Source organism: Haliaeetus leucocephalus, unplaced genomic scaffold (assembly GCF_000737465.1).
Source record: "Haliaeetus leucocephalus isolate CR32 unplaced genomic scaffold, Haliaeetus_leucocephalus-4.0 Scaffold166, whole genome shotgun sequence".
Taxonomy (NCBI): Eukaryota; Metazoa; Chordata; class Aves; order Accipitriformes; family Accipitridae; genus Haliaeetus; species Haliaeetus leucocephalus.
The window spans coordinates 1,627,959-1,645,539 of NW_010972602.1; the positions used below are offsets into that span (position 1 = coordinate 1,627,959).

At 35.2% G+C, this 17,581-nt stretch overlaps 2 protein-coding genes across 5 annotated transcripts in view; one reads left to right on the forward strand and one right to left on the reverse strand.

The window, feature by feature from the left end:
- Window positions 1-400: 400 nt before the first annotated feature.
- The window catches only part of STXBP3 (syntaxin binding protein 3), a 39,599-nt gene continuing 22,418 nt past the window's right edge, over window positions 401-17,581 (reverse strand). For 3 of the 4 annotated variants that reach the window (XM_010563430.1, XM_010563431.1, XM_010563432.1), the window contains one exon: window positions 16,216-17,058. In XM_010563430.1, the coding sequence (XP_010561732.1) occupies window positions 16,967-17,058 (92 nt within the window). In that variant the 3' untranslated portion in view covers window positions 16,216-16,966. Of the gene's footprint in view, window positions 497-770; window positions 879-16,215; window positions 17,059-17,581 lie in introns of those variants that run through there. The other variant, XR_774103.1, reaches the window with a different exon arrangement.
- AKNAD1 (AKNA domain containing 1) lies at window positions 653-12,652 on the forward strand. Its single transcript, XM_010563442.1, has 8 exons — window positions 653-1,735; window positions 3,069-3,212; window positions 3,322-3,381; window positions 3,874-3,998; window positions 4,326-4,485; window positions 9,544-9,666; window positions 9,753-9,867; window positions 12,330-12,652. Exons 1-8 carry the CDS (start codon window positions 653-655, stop codon window positions 12,554-12,556), a joined length of 2,037 nt encoding a protein of 678 aa, XP_010561744.1. The 3' UTR covers window positions 12,557-12,652.

Consider the following 17,581-nt stretch of genomic DNA (forward strand, 5'->3'; position numbering starts at 1 on the left):
GCACAGCCCCGCCGCGAGGCTGGCCCTGGCAGGAACCGGGGGGCGCGGCGTCCGCCTCTTCCTGCGGGGGGCGAGTGCAGGTAAGGTGGAACCCCGGGGGGACCGCCGGTGAGCCGCCGTGCCGTCAGTCGGTGAGAGACGGAGCCGAGGAAACGGGGGAGAAGGAAGCGGGAAAACAGGCGGCGTTCTTGCGCTGGTGCAAAGACGGAAGAAACACGCCGTGGTGGGGATGTGAAGTGTGAGAAGGCGTGAGAGTAGTTTAGAACAGACGAAGTACAGTTGAATTCTAGCACCGCTGTTAGCCGCGTGCACGTCTTTTTGTCTCTAATACTACTGGCGGATTAACGAGCAAGGACAGCTCCCTGGCACTAAGCTCCGCTCTCCTTTTCCCAATGCCTTTGACTTTGGTGTCTTGCTATTTCCTCCAGTAGCTAATCCAGACTTACGCTAGCGTAAATACAAGAACGTCCATGGCAGAGGAATGGTTCTAAAAAACCTACGGTAGGCGCAAGACATAAGTAGATCTTATTCTCAAATGTATTTAAGTACAAAGTAATTATTACTCATACATTACAGATTTTGATCCATGCAATAATAAAGTTCTATCCAAAATTGGAGGAGGAATGGCGTTCATATTCTACAGAAACTGGATATGGAGACTATGAAGAAGTGCAAACCATCAGACAGGGTGAAAACCCAAATGAATAGTTCATTTTCAGGTGAATTGGGCTGTATCACAGATGCAACTGATGAGGAACAAGATGACTTACCTTATGATGGAGAGGTAGGAATAACCTGTAAATACAATAGTAATTCAGATAATTTGAATGACTGTACTTGCACAGAAGATATTTCTAGTATTTTTAACTTAGCCTGTTCTGAAGATAACAAAAACATAAAAGCAACAGTGAATTATGAAACTCATCCACAGCCTGAAGAATTCTCCAGTCACCACAGAGATGCCACAGGAACAAGGGGAATTTCAGTTGAAACGCCTGGAAGTGAAGCTTCCTTTAAGAAGGAATTACTAGTTGGTAGTTATAGTAAACCAGGTATCAAAAACCATCTAGCTAACTCAAAAGTGTCCAGTGTCCTTTTGCGTCATTTTTCTAAGGGAGAGTTAATAAGCGCATGCCAGTTAATTGAATGCGAGACAATACCAGAGACATCCTTTGCAGAAAGTATCGATGACTCTGTGAACAAACCTGAGCCTTCAGAACACATCAAAGGCCCTTTAGCACATGAACAATGGGCAACTAACTTTCAAGAATATCACTTGGAAAAGTACAAGGAAGTAAACACTGGTAATAAAAATCAAAATTTGCTAAATGAAAATAGATGTGTTTCAAAACCTGTTTCTTCCACTGTTAAGTGTGGGTGCAGCCAAGAAAATTCACAATTGATTAATGAGAATGAAGATACACATGTCTCTCAAAACACGAAGAAAGACAGCACCCTGTTTAAGAAAACCGTTTCACCTCATGAGCTCAAGTATGGCCAAGGTCAGGCTCACTATTGCCTTCCCAACTTCTCCAAAGTTGCTTCAGAAGTTAAAGTACCACAAAGCAGTGACAATATAAACTCAGTTCCTACCACTGAAAGAGCAAAATCATTCCCTATTTTGCTAAGTAAATCAGTAATTGCGAACAACATTCCAGAAAATAAGAACTATTTCAATGCCGAAGTAGAGAATCAAAAAGAAATGAGCATTCCAGAACTGCTGCAACAGCTAGAGGTAATTAAGATGCTTTAAGAAATTCTTAATACTTGGTAAAGGGTAGTTTACCATAAGATATTCTGCATTCAGTAAAATCTAACATGACTAGTTCATGCAGGCAGTCTACAGGTATCAGTGATTATATTGCTTTAGTCAACAATTGCTTTCACAAATAAAATTCTGTGGGACTGAATTTATATGGAACATTCATTACCAAATATTTAATGATGCTCTGGAGTATTATTTGTTATTATAAAGCATCCTATCAAATCATTAGGAAAATTCACTATAAATTGTTATTTCTAGTATTATATGTAAATGTTCAAATTCACCATAAGTACTTTAAATTGAAAGTTTTTCTTAAAAATATTTTTTTATACTGTGCCTGTGTTTATGTTAAAGACATCTTTGCCTTTTTATAACATCTTACAGTCTTCAACTGTTTATATTGGTATTTATTGACAAGTCAATTCTTTTTAAAGGATTTGTTTGACGACAATATGTTTCTTACTGTAGTAAATTTCTTTTAAAGTTTGTTAGCAATTAGATAGTCACTTCTCAATTCCATGCCCTGCCACGGAGTTCACTCACAAGAGCTATACAGATACTTAAGTCCATTCCTAGATTTATATCTTAGTAAATCATTCAAGATATAACAAGTTTTAATAGCTTTCCCTATTATTTCCTGGCTGCAAACAAGATGCTCACACAGCATGCTGACACCCAGAATCATACTGACCATCTGAGACTGAATACTACGGTAAATACTTTTTTTTTTTTTTTAATTCATTCTCCTTTATCTCTAGGACTCTAAATATTCCCAAAAGCTATTTTGACGCCTTCATATTGTACTTCCCATTTATACAAATCCTCTTTAGATTTTCACAACATAGAGTTGAAGTATTTAAGTATTTATACAATGAGACACTATACATACATCAAACTATAAACACAGGGAATTATATAATCTTGTTATAATAAACATTTCATTAATATTAGTAACTTGTCCTATGTATTTTGAGTTATTTCTAATTTTTTTGTTTATGTTCACAAGTGTTCTACACATTGTTTCTATAACAGAAGTTCTCATTTTAACAGATACTTCCTCAGTCAGATTTTCCAAATGCCAGCATTGCCATTTACTCCAGAGACACTGGGACATCCTCTGAAGTCTTTACCGTACATGCTCCTATCTCTATACAATCTACACATGGTTTGTCAAAAGCAAGTAAATAAAATTACAGTAACTATGCAAACAACTATTTTATGTAATTTGATAGTGCTTTTGGGCAGACATTTTGGGGAGAAATTCCAATGAATTAATCTGATCTTGTATTATGTAGGATTACAGTGTGGAACAGCAGCATCAGCATTACCAGCAGCTGGTACAGTAGAAGCACACTGTCTAAATCCTTCTAATTTACTGCCAGAACTAACACTAGGAGAAAAGATGTCTCAAATACTAAAGGATCAGACAGATCAACTGATAAAGAAAGTAAAGAGCTCTGTTTCAATATATACTTTGCACTAATGCTCAAATGCTATATTCATTTGGCATATTCATTTTAAAATCCCAAGTAAAAGTCTAATATTCTGTCTTGAAGGTGGAAGACTTCTCTAAGCACATGACCCAAGAGACACTCCTTTTACAAGACAACTACCTGGTAAATTAATTTATGTATTTTCAGTTACCTGAAATGCACTTTAAATGGCTGTAGAGTCCAAATTTTCTGGAAAGATACTCCATGTTTTCCTCAGACATTTAAAAATACTCTTTTTGTCCATCTCGGTCTGAAATTATGAGTTTAAGAGGCAAAAATGACGGTGTTCAGTAGGTGGCCAAATTCTGAAATCTGTTTTAAGGATTACAACTCAAAACTATTAGTGAAAGGCCTTAAGTTGCCATATAATTTATCAATTTTGACATGTAGGGTGTCAGTTCAGAAGTCATGGTTTAATGTTTTACTTGTACGTGATAAAGCAGCACAGTACTAGGTGGACATACAAGATGCAGTCCTGTTCCAACTCAGAGCAGTATGAAAATTCTTGCCAACATCACTGCAAATAGCATCTGACTTACATAGCTTAAGTAGCTATCACTATGGCTTGCGAAATTATAATGACATTTGCTATTGAATTATTTCTTATTGATGAAGGCATTAAATCAATTGAAAAGATACCTCGGTGCCTTGGAAAGGAATTACTTAACAGCTAGAGAAGAGCACCGTAATTTACAGCTGCAGAATTACAAGGACAACGTTGGAGAGTTTGATCCTGAAAGGTTAGAAGATAAGTGCTATTCCGTATTTTGAGTGTCTTACAACTATTACTTCATTTATACATAAGAATTTTTCTGAAGTGAAAACATTATCTTCATGTTACATGTGGTAAGCTAGAAGCGATTTGGCTGAAATTTGGGCTTTACACATCCTAGTTATAATTAGAATATCTCATTGATTAATTCAAGTACTTAAAAGGTACTCAGTGAATTCCATAAATTCCCCCCCCCATGGGAAGTATACTGCAATGCCCAATATGGTTATGATAGTAAGAAATACAGTATCATTTTATACAGGTTTCACTAACTGTGTTTTGCAATTGGGTTTAGAAAGGTGGAAGGGGAAATATTTAGACTTGGCATGCTGCTTGAAGACATCCAAGAACAAACTGATGACAGCAAATGCAACTTGTCATCTTTGCTTACTTCCTGTGAATCTGCCTGTTCATCATATTCTCTTTGTGAGGTCAGTAAGTTTTATTATTTAAAGGCTACAATTATTCTGTTTTACTGATGCAAGTCTCAAGAACATCAATGTGGTTGTACTATTGTATGTTGTCCTCTAGCAAGAGTACGATGTTTTTCGATAGCATGATACGTCAAAGAAAATGTTTTTTAATGAAATACTAACTTCATAATATTTCATTAATTATAAAAACACAGCTACACTTAATATTCTTAATCCCAGCTTCAAAAAATTTAATTCAGAGTAAGAAAATACGAGCAGCTACTTCAATTTTTACAAAGCTCTCTTTGTTTTGGGGAATTAATCACTACCCTTTAGTTGGAAGAAATATTACTTCTTTTCTCCAGATTCTTAAACTGCAGAATTACTAGAAGACCAAACATTATTGTGCTATAGAAAATTGTTTACTGTTAAGTATGGTAATATTTTGTCCTGAATCATAAGTGCACACAAAAAAAAAATCTTATGGCCTTGTACAAATCTACAGGTAAGTATCACCAAATGCTTTCATAGTCAATATTTTAAAAAACATTTTTCTCTGAATCCCAAGTTAGAGACACTCAGAAAATGCTGGCTGGTAGAAGTCACATACTTGCAATGCAGTGACCACATACTACATGTATTATCTATGCTATGGTTACTTTGTACAGAGCTCAGCAGTTTCAAGCATTGCTGAACCTCCAGAAAGAAGAGGTATTGAAACTGCCTTTCTTCACAAGAACAATGAGGGAGAAAAAAGTCAGGCAACTGATGCAATCCCACAGACAAATCAATTTTCTTTAGAAGGTGACAAGTGCAATCTTTGTCTTCACATGTAAGTGAAAACTTTGAAACAGTTATTGAAGTTTTTACTAAAATTTACCTAAAATTATTTGCTGAATATAGAAAACGTGAGATGTCTGGAATCTCTGAAAGAAAAGGGAATATTTCCAGAATAAAACTTTTACAGAATTCTGTAACTACATATCCAAGAATTCCTTCCAGCCTGGCATTCCTACCTTTCTGGGCCTTACAGACCTCAAAGTATTTCCTGAAGCCAAAACACTACTATTAGTTTCACTAGGAGTTAAATCATACCTCTCTATAAAATTCAATGCAACCACGCAAATTTAGGATGTGAATGACTAGTCAAAGTACAGTGCCTGTATAAAATTATTTGCCAAAATGTGTAGTATTTTTAATTAAAGAAGGGAGGAATGCAGATATTTACATCATTAGCCACCAAAACTTTGTGAAACAATTCCAGATATCATCTGTGTCCTCCTGGGGGGTGTTAATCATCTCAACGAGATTAGAAAAATAAAATAAATGGTTTCCCCTTAACGTATTAAGGTTACAAAAGAGAGCTGAATCAACTTTCAGAAGAGAAACAGAGCCCCTGGGAGAAGATCTGCTAGCAAACAAGCATTCTTCCAACATAATGGTATGACATCTGATTCCATATTCAATTTTTTTTTTAAACTTAGATTCTTATTCATCTTTGAGGTCACACAACATTTTTCCTCTTCAGTTTTTGCACAGCATGATGGCTCAGCATATCATAACATTGCTGAATTGGTTTCCAAAAGGAAGAATTTAAGGACTCTCAAACATTTTTGAAATCTGTGATAAAGTCTGCTTCTCTCAGACAAGACTTAACTGTGTTTACTAGCCTGCCTTAATTATTTGTTCAGAGAGCAAAAACCTACAAGCAGTTGCTTGGCTACAAAAATATTTCATTTTAAGGCATTGAAATTGATATATACTAATCCTTCTCAAAACAACGTGAAAACCTGTCTTGAATTCCAACTTCACAGATTAAAAAGTTCTCATATTTTGTCCAGTCTGCTCCACAGTTAGAATTGTAACTAGATAAACCAAATTGTAGAGTTGCTGGCAACTAAAAGCAATATAGAAGTGATATGCAAATGATGCCACTGTTTACACTATGCTGTTTGATATGCAATAGTTACAGATACATAGTAATATAAACAATCATATATAAATTTGTTTTGCCTTCTGGGTACAACAGAGATTCCTTTCACCTGAGGAAGAATATGCTGCTGAAAGTCTTGCATCCCATAGTCAGGGTACATTAAGTCAAAAATTTAATGCTGATGAAGAAAGTATGAAAGGGTAAGCGTATTACATTTTGGCTAGTCATAGATGTGGTTTTCTACAGCTAAGTGAACAGATAAATGCATGTACACTGATACGTCTCTATACTGAACTCTGCATGAAACACTGAATAATGTCTTTAATACATATAAATGCAAGGATGATCTGTTTTCAAGTTTATCACCTGTAAATCACATAAAGTATGTGATATACCAGATGACTGGAGAAATGGCAAAACTCTCATCAATTTTATTAAAGAGAGGATTATATTCATATTACAAAGTAGTCCATCTCAGTGGACCGATATAAGGTTTATGGTACTTAAATGGCATAGAGTTATTTTAATAGTATATTGAGAAGAGGCTTTGTCTTTGTTCTCTATTTAGTGATGCATGTCAGCATCCCAAACTGGGATGACTGCAAAGTGTTCAGCAATGAAAAATATTTAAAACTGTCATTGTCATGAACTAATCTGGTAGGCCTGGAAGGAGAGCATATTTATACATCTGCATATATTTCAAGTGCAAGGGTCAATCTGTCAGGTTTCATTTACAGAAATGTCAGCATGATAAAATAATTCTACATGGGTGATTTTGGAGTTTGACATTTTGGCAAATTAAATCCCTATCCAAAGCTAGATCTTCTAATACGTGCAGTGTAGAACACAGTAATGTTCATCTAAATATGCTCTCAGATTATTTTACAGAGCAGGTGTTAATATTTATCTAGTAAGACTCACCTAGCTTCCTTTTTTTTTAATCTGTCATTTAAAGGAAGTTAGCTCAATCTTCTGATCGTTATTTTCATGAATGGGTGGAAAATTTTCCAAATAAATTTGCTGATCCTGTATGCACCAAGTTGAAAATACATGTCAAATAACACAAACAAGGAACTTGGTTCTTGTTCCACCAGAAGGTACATCTCAAATATTCCTCTGATTATCTAAAGGTAGTAATTAAAGCCTTAATAGCTCAAAATTACTAAGCTACTAAGAAACCATATCATCCTTACCATTGATGGTATTTTGATGCAACATATGTGAACACACATAAATACATAGGATTTCATACTACTTTGCTATTCAAAGTTGTGATTATCAAGACCTCTACTTTTAAGCATTTTTATCAGCTCTGGTAAGTCTAAGTTATTTTGTCAGAATGTGTCCTTTAACTAAAGGGGGTCATTATTTTGCAATTGGTTAATTTTTCAATTTAAGCTTCTATTTACCATCTTTTCAGATAATTGATACAGAATTCTTTCTATGAGTAAATACGATTTCTCCTCAACTAAGAGGTGGTCAAACATTAATGTAATATGCTCATAAGGCTTGTCATAAAGGTATTAAGGTACATTTAAAATATCATTCTGTTTTCATACTCAGAAATACAAACATGCAGGAAAGGAAAACTGGAACATGTTCACTCTTCATTCAAAGAAAACCAACGGATTTATCAGATACCAACCCTAGTAAGTAGTGATTACATACAAAAGTCAGAATTGTGCTTATACCTACTACTGAATCCTTTTAAGAAACACATTCCTGTCACGTCTCAGCAGCATGAAAATTGTTTTGTAGTTTTAACAGATGTTACTGCTTAGCACAGCACAAGACACTAAGAATAAAGAGAAGACTAAAGAGGACACCAAATCAAATTCACTGTGGAAGTCTCAGTGACAGACCAAGAGGCAACAGTCAAGCTGCAACAGAATTTCCAGTTAGATATGAGCAAAAGAGTTTTAACTCAGGGTCAAGTCAAACATTGAAACCATTTGCCCTAGAGAGGCTGTGGCATCTCCATCTTCAGAGACAGTCAGAACTGAACTGGACAGGGACCTAAGCAACTTCATCTAAGTTGGTCCTGCTTTGAAAGGGGATTGGGCCAGATGATCTCCAGAAGTCCTATCCAACGTGAATTACTCTATAATTCTAATTCACATTTTTAGATAAGTTTCCAAATATTACTAACATTTTCAAGAGTCTAACAGTGGTGTGCATGCAATGCTTTGATTTTGCTTTTTCTCCTTATGTGCATTTATTTCACGTCCTAGAAAGATATTCCAAACTTGGTGACTGAAACATTTCGTATCAGTACTTCCACTTTTAGGTTTTTGATTCAACTTTCTGCATGAAAACAAAGGAAAAAAGTTTTCCTAAATCTTTGATCCGTTCAGAGTTGACACAGACTGGAAATATTCCCCTTCCTTAGTCCAGCTCCTAATAATATAATTTCACCAAATCCAAAGTAGAGCCCACACAGGCTACTGTGAACTAGTTAAGTCAGCTGTCAAGTCATCCAAGACTCCAGCTCTTGGAGGTTCACTAAGAATCTGTCAGCATTTGTTTCTCTTGGGGCATCCCAATTTTATCTTTGCACTGCAGAATACTCTGAAGTTGTTAGTACCCAACAACCAAAAAAGAATAGCCTGAGCTGTCCTAGATTCAGTTTTAAGTCTGAATGTATGTAGGTTATTCTTACTTTTGGTCTTCCTTTTGTTTTTGGCTTCTCTGTGACAGCCCTTACTTTAATATATCTGGGCCATTATGATTGATGCTGGTTTGTGCAATAGCTAAAGCAGTGCCATACTAGATCCTCCCAAACTCTCCTGACACATTCCTCTGTGTCTGCATTGTTTTAATAACACTTCAACTTGTAGAAATTTTAACCTTCAAAACAAGAACCTAAAGACAGGAGATGGAGAGCTTAATTTTTTTAAAACACAGTTCTGGAACTGGAAACAACCACCACCACCAAAAAAAAAAAAAAAAAATCTACATTTGAGGTTTATAGTCAGGGCTGAAAGCCAATCTTTAAAGTTCAATCCCCACCAGTAAACAGGAGGAAAAAGTACTTCTTCAAATTGCAGTAGTGTTAATGGTAGTGAAGGGCTCAGAAATGATGGTGCTGAAAGCCAAATAATTGCCCAGGCACACAGGCCAGAATTTCTAATATTTCAGACCTTTTTCATGTATTTTTGGGATTTTAGGCAGCGATTCAGAAGACATCTCAGCTTGTGATTCTTATAATGATTCACAAAGGAAGGAACTTGTCAACTGTGAGACTGAAAGTTACAAAACATTCAATACAAGACTATGTGGAGAAAAAAAAGGTATTATTATTGCAAAAATATTAAAACCTACACAAAAATATTGTTTATAGCATTTGTTTTTCTAAACAACATGTCTTTGTTTTCAGGACTTAGATGCAGATGCCCTAGAAGAAGCAGAGATCAATTTAAACTTGGGAATTACAAAGAGTCTGTTCAGTCTTGTGCCCTATATAGAAATAAAAGTCCTGGTTCATCCTGTGAGTATGATGTGTTACTGGAATAATTACCAATCACAGGCTAGATTTTAGGGGGCAGAAAGCCACACTGCACATATCAGGCCAAATTTAATTTAGTATAAGCAATCAGTAGCACTGTGGCTAAACAGTAGATGTGTATAGATCTCATAAAGCAAGATCAGCAAATCCAACTTTTACACACCTGGCCAAGTTTAATACCTTTTAACCTTCTCTGGTTCTTCATGAGAGGGGCCCGTTTCATATTTCATTTATGACAGGACTATCTCATTTTGCAGTACCACATGGAAGAATATTAAAATTGGGCATTACTGTGCCAACTTTTTTAGTGCTAGCTGTTACCCAATGTAAACAACTAATAAAGAAAATTGCAGCTCTACACTCAAATTGTGTGACATGCAATGAAGTCAAGGAAGGCCTAATATAGAAAAAAATAATAAAATGTTGAACATCTAGCTCTTAAAATCACTTCTCAGACTCTTCTCTCTATACTGTAAGAAATTGCATGCAGAAAAAAATTTTCAACAGTGGGAAGAAAGTATAAATCAGCTACTTCTCTATATAAATACTGTAAAACTATAAATTGAACTAGTATTCATTTAATTAGGATTATGAGAATCTGTTTATTCTATACTTTCCCCCTGCAGTCTTTCACTGTATGAAATGGAATATAGATCTGCAATACCATTTGCTACAGAACAAAATTCAACAGCAAACCCAAAAAGGTTAATCCGTCCTCATTTACAGAAAATCTTAAACATACTCAAGTTTTATTCAGCAGTGATAGTTACCCGATTTTTTTTATTTATGCTAAATAGAGAAAAATGTTAAATACATAGAAAATTTTTTTTTTTGCTTTTGATTTAATCATGGCCTCAACAACTCCAGCTTATCCACAGAAGACAATCTCCACTCAAAAGGCTCAAAAAAATAAACAACCATGTGAACTTGTAAACAGACTTTCTGCAAGGTAAGCTGTAGCAGTAACTGTATGTAGTACAACAGAAAATGCCATTGTTGAAGATTCAGCATGGAAAAAAACGACCTCACCAGTATTGTAAGCAGGAGAAATGTTTTCTCTTCCGCAGTGCATGCTGTATATTAGAATTTTACTCACTAGTGAAATTAAAATATTTACCGTAAAAGCAAGTATAATTCTTAGAGTAGTTCTTCAATCTTTCTAATTTAATGAAGAGTAAACACCCAACTTCTTTAGCCAACACATTTAGTAGTAAAAAAAGTAAATTTCACTTTATTAAGAAGATGTTCCTACTCACAGATTCAAAAGCAGGTCTGTATTATTTAAGATGCAATTGTTTGCTACCAATTATTTGTAAGTAACAGTCCTACTTTTAACTGTTGTTAACATTAAATTACACTGGGAGTCTTGAGAAGTAAAATGGATTCTTATCTGTAGCACAGACTAGACCTCAAGACAAGTTTTGTTACCGTATTTTTTGACACATTACTCAATAGCAGTAATTGCCTGGAAGTACAGTAGCTGCACTTGAGAATTAATGGCATAGACCACTCCGTAAGAGACGGCTACAGCACCAAGGATGTGATGCTATTACGAGAGATTTCCTGACTGCATCCTGGAATATTTGTTTTCTGTCTTACTGCAATACAGATGTAACACAAATTATGCTGGACTGTGTTTTACAATTAAATGAAAAGTTCTACTCACTGTAAAATGAACTTGGAACTGAGTATGCTATCAAGATGTATGTATTTAATTCATAGTTTAGAAATTCTTTTGCTTACTAAAATTGTTTGTGTTTCATTGTATATATCTTATCTTCAGGCAAAACTTTGAGGCTGCCAAAACCTGCTATTCAAGCACATATGGTAAAATTATCCTTTCACATCAATACTTACCCAGCAAGAAGTCTGCAATCAACATCGGAAACAGAAATGCCAATGATTCCAATGCAAATGTAAGACTTGAGAGTGAAAATTAAAAGCCACACAACTATCTCAGGAAGAGCATCCCCACATCACGGCACTACTGAACATCCCATTCTTAGCAAGTTTATTACTACAATCTAAGCATGTCTAGTCCATTGAAGGATACAACAGAAGGGAGCTAAAAACCCAACTATTTTAGCTTATATATTAGTGTATTACTTCATACAAGTACGTTACAGATTTTTTATGCAACTTAGTCCCTGTATAAATGGTTAAAGGGACAGAAAAGGAGCACAGGATCTTACCTCTAGAATTATGTTTCATATACTAAAATAAAGAATGTCACCCTAGCCATACAAACCACTATCAAAACTAAAAGAAAAACCTTCTCAACACCACAAACATGCACCACACTGGGTCTTCTACTTTAGAAAGGTGTAAATATCCTTCAGTTCAGAGGATTACACAATCAAAGAGAGAAATAAGTAACAGATACTTCCAACTTGAATCCTGGAGCAGTCTATCACATGGCTCAATTTTTACTTCTCAACATGTATTCAGAGTTAAAATGCTACACAGAACCTTATTTAAACATCACTTTCTATTCTATACCTACACAAACATTTGCCTTCAGTATTAACAAGGCTATATTTTATTATTCCCAACAGATTTTAAGTTCTGCTCTGGATCATGCCATACAGACAGCAAACAGTTTGAAGAAAGCTACAGAACGAATGGTACAAGCGGTTTCAGAAGATCTAGCTAAAGTTAAAAAAAACCAGCTTTAGTAACCCAGTTTCAAATGCTATATTGTTTTGCTGGTTGATACTGAAGTGCCAGTATCTTTGCAAATATAAAATGATAAACACAAAGATCAGAGAGTCAGCTAGCTGACTTAGCCAGCTGTTCTATAACTATCAGTACTAAACCAAACCAGAGCATATTGGTATTCCACATGTTTACACTCAGTCTCCGAAATGGAAAACAAATTACTAATTCTACTGAAAGTCTTTAGTATGTTGGCTAACCCCGTTACTGTGTACAGCTACCTCCTCTAAGCATTCACTCAAGACAGCTTAATGAAAATTGGCTTAAACAAGCAAAGTTAACTTTTTGAATTCTGATTTCCCCCCACCTCCAAATAGGAGAATAAATCTTGGTCATTACCACATATTTTCTTCCCACACCTTAACAGCAGCTGCTTAAGCACACCAAAGGGAAAACAGCCTCTGCACCCAAGACATCTATAAGCATCATGCTAACATACCAAGTCAGAGTTGACACTTGTAATTATTTTGGTTTTAGAGTGTCCTACATTGAGAGTTGTTTGTTTTTAAGATACTTCCTTGCATGTCTCAGTAACTGAGTAATACCATTTGTTGTCTGTGTGCTCCTAACAATTAAATTGTCTGTTTCTTCAATGTAGTTTCCTTACCTTGTCACATGTATCTGGCTTTGAGATTTTAGCTGATATGTAGGTTGGAAAGTTTTAAAATACTGTAGAAATACAGTGGGCCAAGGAAAGTCATACATTATTTTCCTTCTGAAATCCATTGAACCTCAGCAATTGAAAGCAAGCAGACAGTTAACAGCCTTGTATTATCAGGGATGCTATTCACTGAAGCAATTTCAAAGTATATAGGGATTGATGGAAAAAAAGTTAGAAGTGACAGTGCATTGCTTAAAAAGGACAGTCATTTTCAGGGAAACCTGAGTGGTTTCATTAGTTAATGGATACAGAGATAACCCAGACTCTGTTCATGCAAGCAGTGGTAGCTAACCTTGCTGCTGTGTACCACTGATTTACTAGCCTGAGTAAATGGCTTTTTTTTCAGGGCTTCTTCCACACTTCACAGCCAACAAATACCATTAACCTTTCTTTTCTCCTTTAGGCTTTTATGTGTATCCTTATAACTCGATTTGTCTCTGCTTATTATCCACATTTTTGCTTTATTTAGCTTAAGGTGACAGTACAGGATAGTGAAAGGCTCACTCCCCTGTGCTAGATTAATATTTGGAATGTCCCTATTACTGCTTTGCTAATGAACTTAATAGTTGAAGTAATTGCTGCAAGGCTTCCTAGATCCAATAAGAAAAAGATGAACCTCTTCCAGAAATCTTTCCACACCACAAGAACAGCTAGACCTTTTGTTTATCCTGGGTCACTGTCTGAACCTGCTGGCCTGGGCTTGACAGCAAATGCCTAAGAACAAACCTATTTAGTAAGACAAGCACATAGCGATATTTCCTCAGAACGTTTTTTGGCAAACTGAAAGCTCAGAGTCCTTCCAAATCAGTAGTAGTATCTTTGTATTTAATAGCCATATAAAGATTTTTCTCTTATGTATGTCAAGGTTTTTTGCCCTCATGTAACAATTTAAAGTGTGTTGTTATTGTGTGATGTCTCAGATGCTAAAGGTCCTTTTGTTTTTAATTTGACAACTGCAAGTTTCATGTGTTACTTCACACGCTGTATAGGAAGGTAACACGTCTGTCTCTTCAGTCTGCACACTAACATGTTTTTTTCAAGGCTTCCATCACAAACTCCTCCATTGCCTTTTTTCCCCTTGATCAAGGATCCTATTCTAGCCGTTCTTGACATGGAAATCATTCCATACCTTTGATTTGCCTTAGTCATTTCTGACTGTTGTCCAGATTTCCAGATTCAAATTAAGAAATAAATCGCACATGGAAATATGCATCTTTATTATCTAGGGTAATCAGAGCAACATCTGTGCCTGTGCAAATCTGGGCCCACATGTACAGGCTAGGTATCTATTTTAAAATGTATAATATGAAAACAGGAACTTTCAAAATTATTATATACCTTGTACATGTGCTAAAATATTAGGTTTGGGGGGGAGATGTTTATCTTGATACAACTCTTTCCCATTCTTGATCTTGTTAAAACAATTCTTGATCTAGCCAAGATGATCATTGGGAAAAAAATAAACATCTTCACAAGAATTACTCCCCGCCCCCTCCCTTCACAAGCTCCTGTAAGAAACCAGGAGCTGTTTTGGCTTACATACTGCTGTCAGATTGATCTTAAAGCATCTCTGTTAATCCACCTTTACAGTAATGTTTGGCTTTGCCTTCTGGGAAAAGCAGGTGATGGATTCCAAATCTCAGAACTCATGGTCTTGTACTCATCAGCTATCAAATTTTGAGCTGGTGATAGCACTTCAGCCTAAAGCAGACACTTGGAAAAAGTCTTAACTGCTGAATATGCAGAAGTAATCCCAACATTTCAAGCTCACATTTCTTCAACTCTATGCAACAAATAAACATCAATACAATGGATTTTATATATTACTGAAATCAATTATTTCAGTCCTTAAGCAGGACGCTTTGATATTGGTTATTTTGTTCTGTATGTATTGCTTTTAAGCTTTGGGAATAGGAAAAAAATGCAACTAGACATAGCTTCTACACCGAACTTGCCAAAGTATAAGGACTACATATAATTTAAGCATAATTGTTTAATACTGATTTCGAAGTGTGCATCTTTAGTAAGAAAAAGTTGAACACTGCATTTCTTAAATACATACTTCTACTCTGGATTTTTACAGTGGTAATTCTAGTTCGAAACTAGAATTCAGAAAAACATTATAGATATTTCTGCTAAAAATTTTTTAAGTTTTGACGCACATTTGATGAACCAGTTAATTTAAAAAGGTGTTATTCCTGTATTCCTATTGAAAATAAAGTCAGCATACATTAGATGCTTAACTCACGTACACGCATTTGAATGCTACAGCCACTTATCCTCATCGTGTCCCATGTCCTGCAACGTTTTGAAATCATTACATGATGTTCTCCTGTTTCAACCTCTCTGAGGTAGGGGGTGAATTTGACCTTTTTCCACCTTCTAATTAACTTCGAATGAACTTACCCAACAAAAATATTCTCTTAACCTACTAGTTAACCTGAGGGCAAAATTAAGGGAGAAGAAACAAAACCACCTTTCTGCAAAACAAAAAAAATTAATACCCTTACAGTTGGGAAAAATGTAAATAAAAAACCCAAGTAATCTATTCTTTTTCATTATGACATTTCTCTCATTCTACATACAACAAACTAACATTTCAAGGCACATCAATACAACATCCCTTTAAAAGGTTAGTAATTTTAATTACTTAGAAATTTTACTTCAATAATTTTCTAAGACAAATCTAAATGTCACCAGTATTAGAGAATTAATACAATTTAGAATTTATTTGATCCCTTCAACACAAATTTGTGTATTTCTTTCTTAGTATGTAACAAAGTAGAAAACAGTAAATTCTCCTGAATGCATCAAGTTTTGGCGTTTGGTTTACTTTTTGCTTTTCTTTTCTAAATTACCAAGTAATCTGAAAGATTCAACTGCTTCCCTTCTTTCCCCCTCCTTTTCCCCTGCCCCCGCTCCCTCAAAAAGAGAATTTACACTTAGAATTTTGGAACTTCTATATCACAGGCAATTCAACTTCTAAAACAGACAAGCTATGTAGACACAATCATAAGAAAGTTTGTAAGAAGTCAAAGTTTTTTTAAAAAGCTGTAGAATAATCCCTGTATATACTTAAATATAAAGTGTACTTCAGTGCACAGTTGCAGCATTTCTCCAAAGTTATTTATTGAAATTAGAACTGCTTAGTACTTCTGTGATTAACTTTTTACCTTATCCACCACCATCTAAAAACACCTTTTGGTTTTTCACAGTTACATATATTTAAAGAATTTTCAGAGAGTTATTTTACAGAAAATATTACAGTTTAAGATACCGCACTTGTGAAATATTTTTACCATAAACTCATATTTACAGGTATTTTACTCTACCTAAGAACCTAGGCCCTTTTTAATTTAATCATTTTTAGAAATAAACTCTATTATAGAAAGATTTCACAGTTCTCAAAGATAATTCCAGTTTATATGTAATCATGATAACTTTTAGCATAATTTGTTAGGAACGACCATGCCCTTTTGAAAAAGCACTTACAGTGTAACACTGTCTATACTAAATACAACTTAAGAAACACATGTGTTGATTTTTTCCTCTCTCTGCCTTCTACTCCCCCAAAAAAGCAGCAAGTTTAAATTACACTCCATTAGTCAGAACCATATAGTGTCCTGGTACAGTATTTAGAAAAGTCAATTCCATAAGGATATGTACATACTATTTGTCTTTTCCTAATGCATCATGAACACCACCATTTCTATTCATCCTTAATGCACACCATATCCTTCGGTTTACTAAGGCTCTTCACTTCATCCAGTAGTCTTTTAGGTGTCAAAATATGAGTAGAACCTGAAAAAAAAACATAAGTATTAACTATATCAGTCTGAAATTATGACTTTTAGACATTCACTCTTTAAATAAATTTAAAAAAAAAAATCAGTTTCATGCCAGTGTTTTTTACTGTACCTGGAAAACTGAAAAGTAGAACAGTTCAAAGTGTTTTCATGTGTTATCATATAAAGCATCATCATATAAATATAAATGTCATCATTAGGTAGGCACCATCCCTCTTCCACACACCAAGAAATTCAGACATCCAGATTAGGACTCTTTTCTTTGGATATAAGTTTCAAGTCCCTGCTCTGCCTGGTTTGAAACATAGGCTTGAACCTGGGCCACTTTCACTGTATGCAGTTGTCCCAGCCTGCAAGAAATCTGCCCATTCTGTGAAAGGGCAAGTTAATGACAGGCTTTATCCTAGAATCAAGAAACCATCTGGATTAAAGATTATTGCAAACAGTAGTTTTCGACAGAAATATCAGTTACAGAAAATTGGCTTTTACTGACTAACATTTCCTGGAAAAATTTGCAA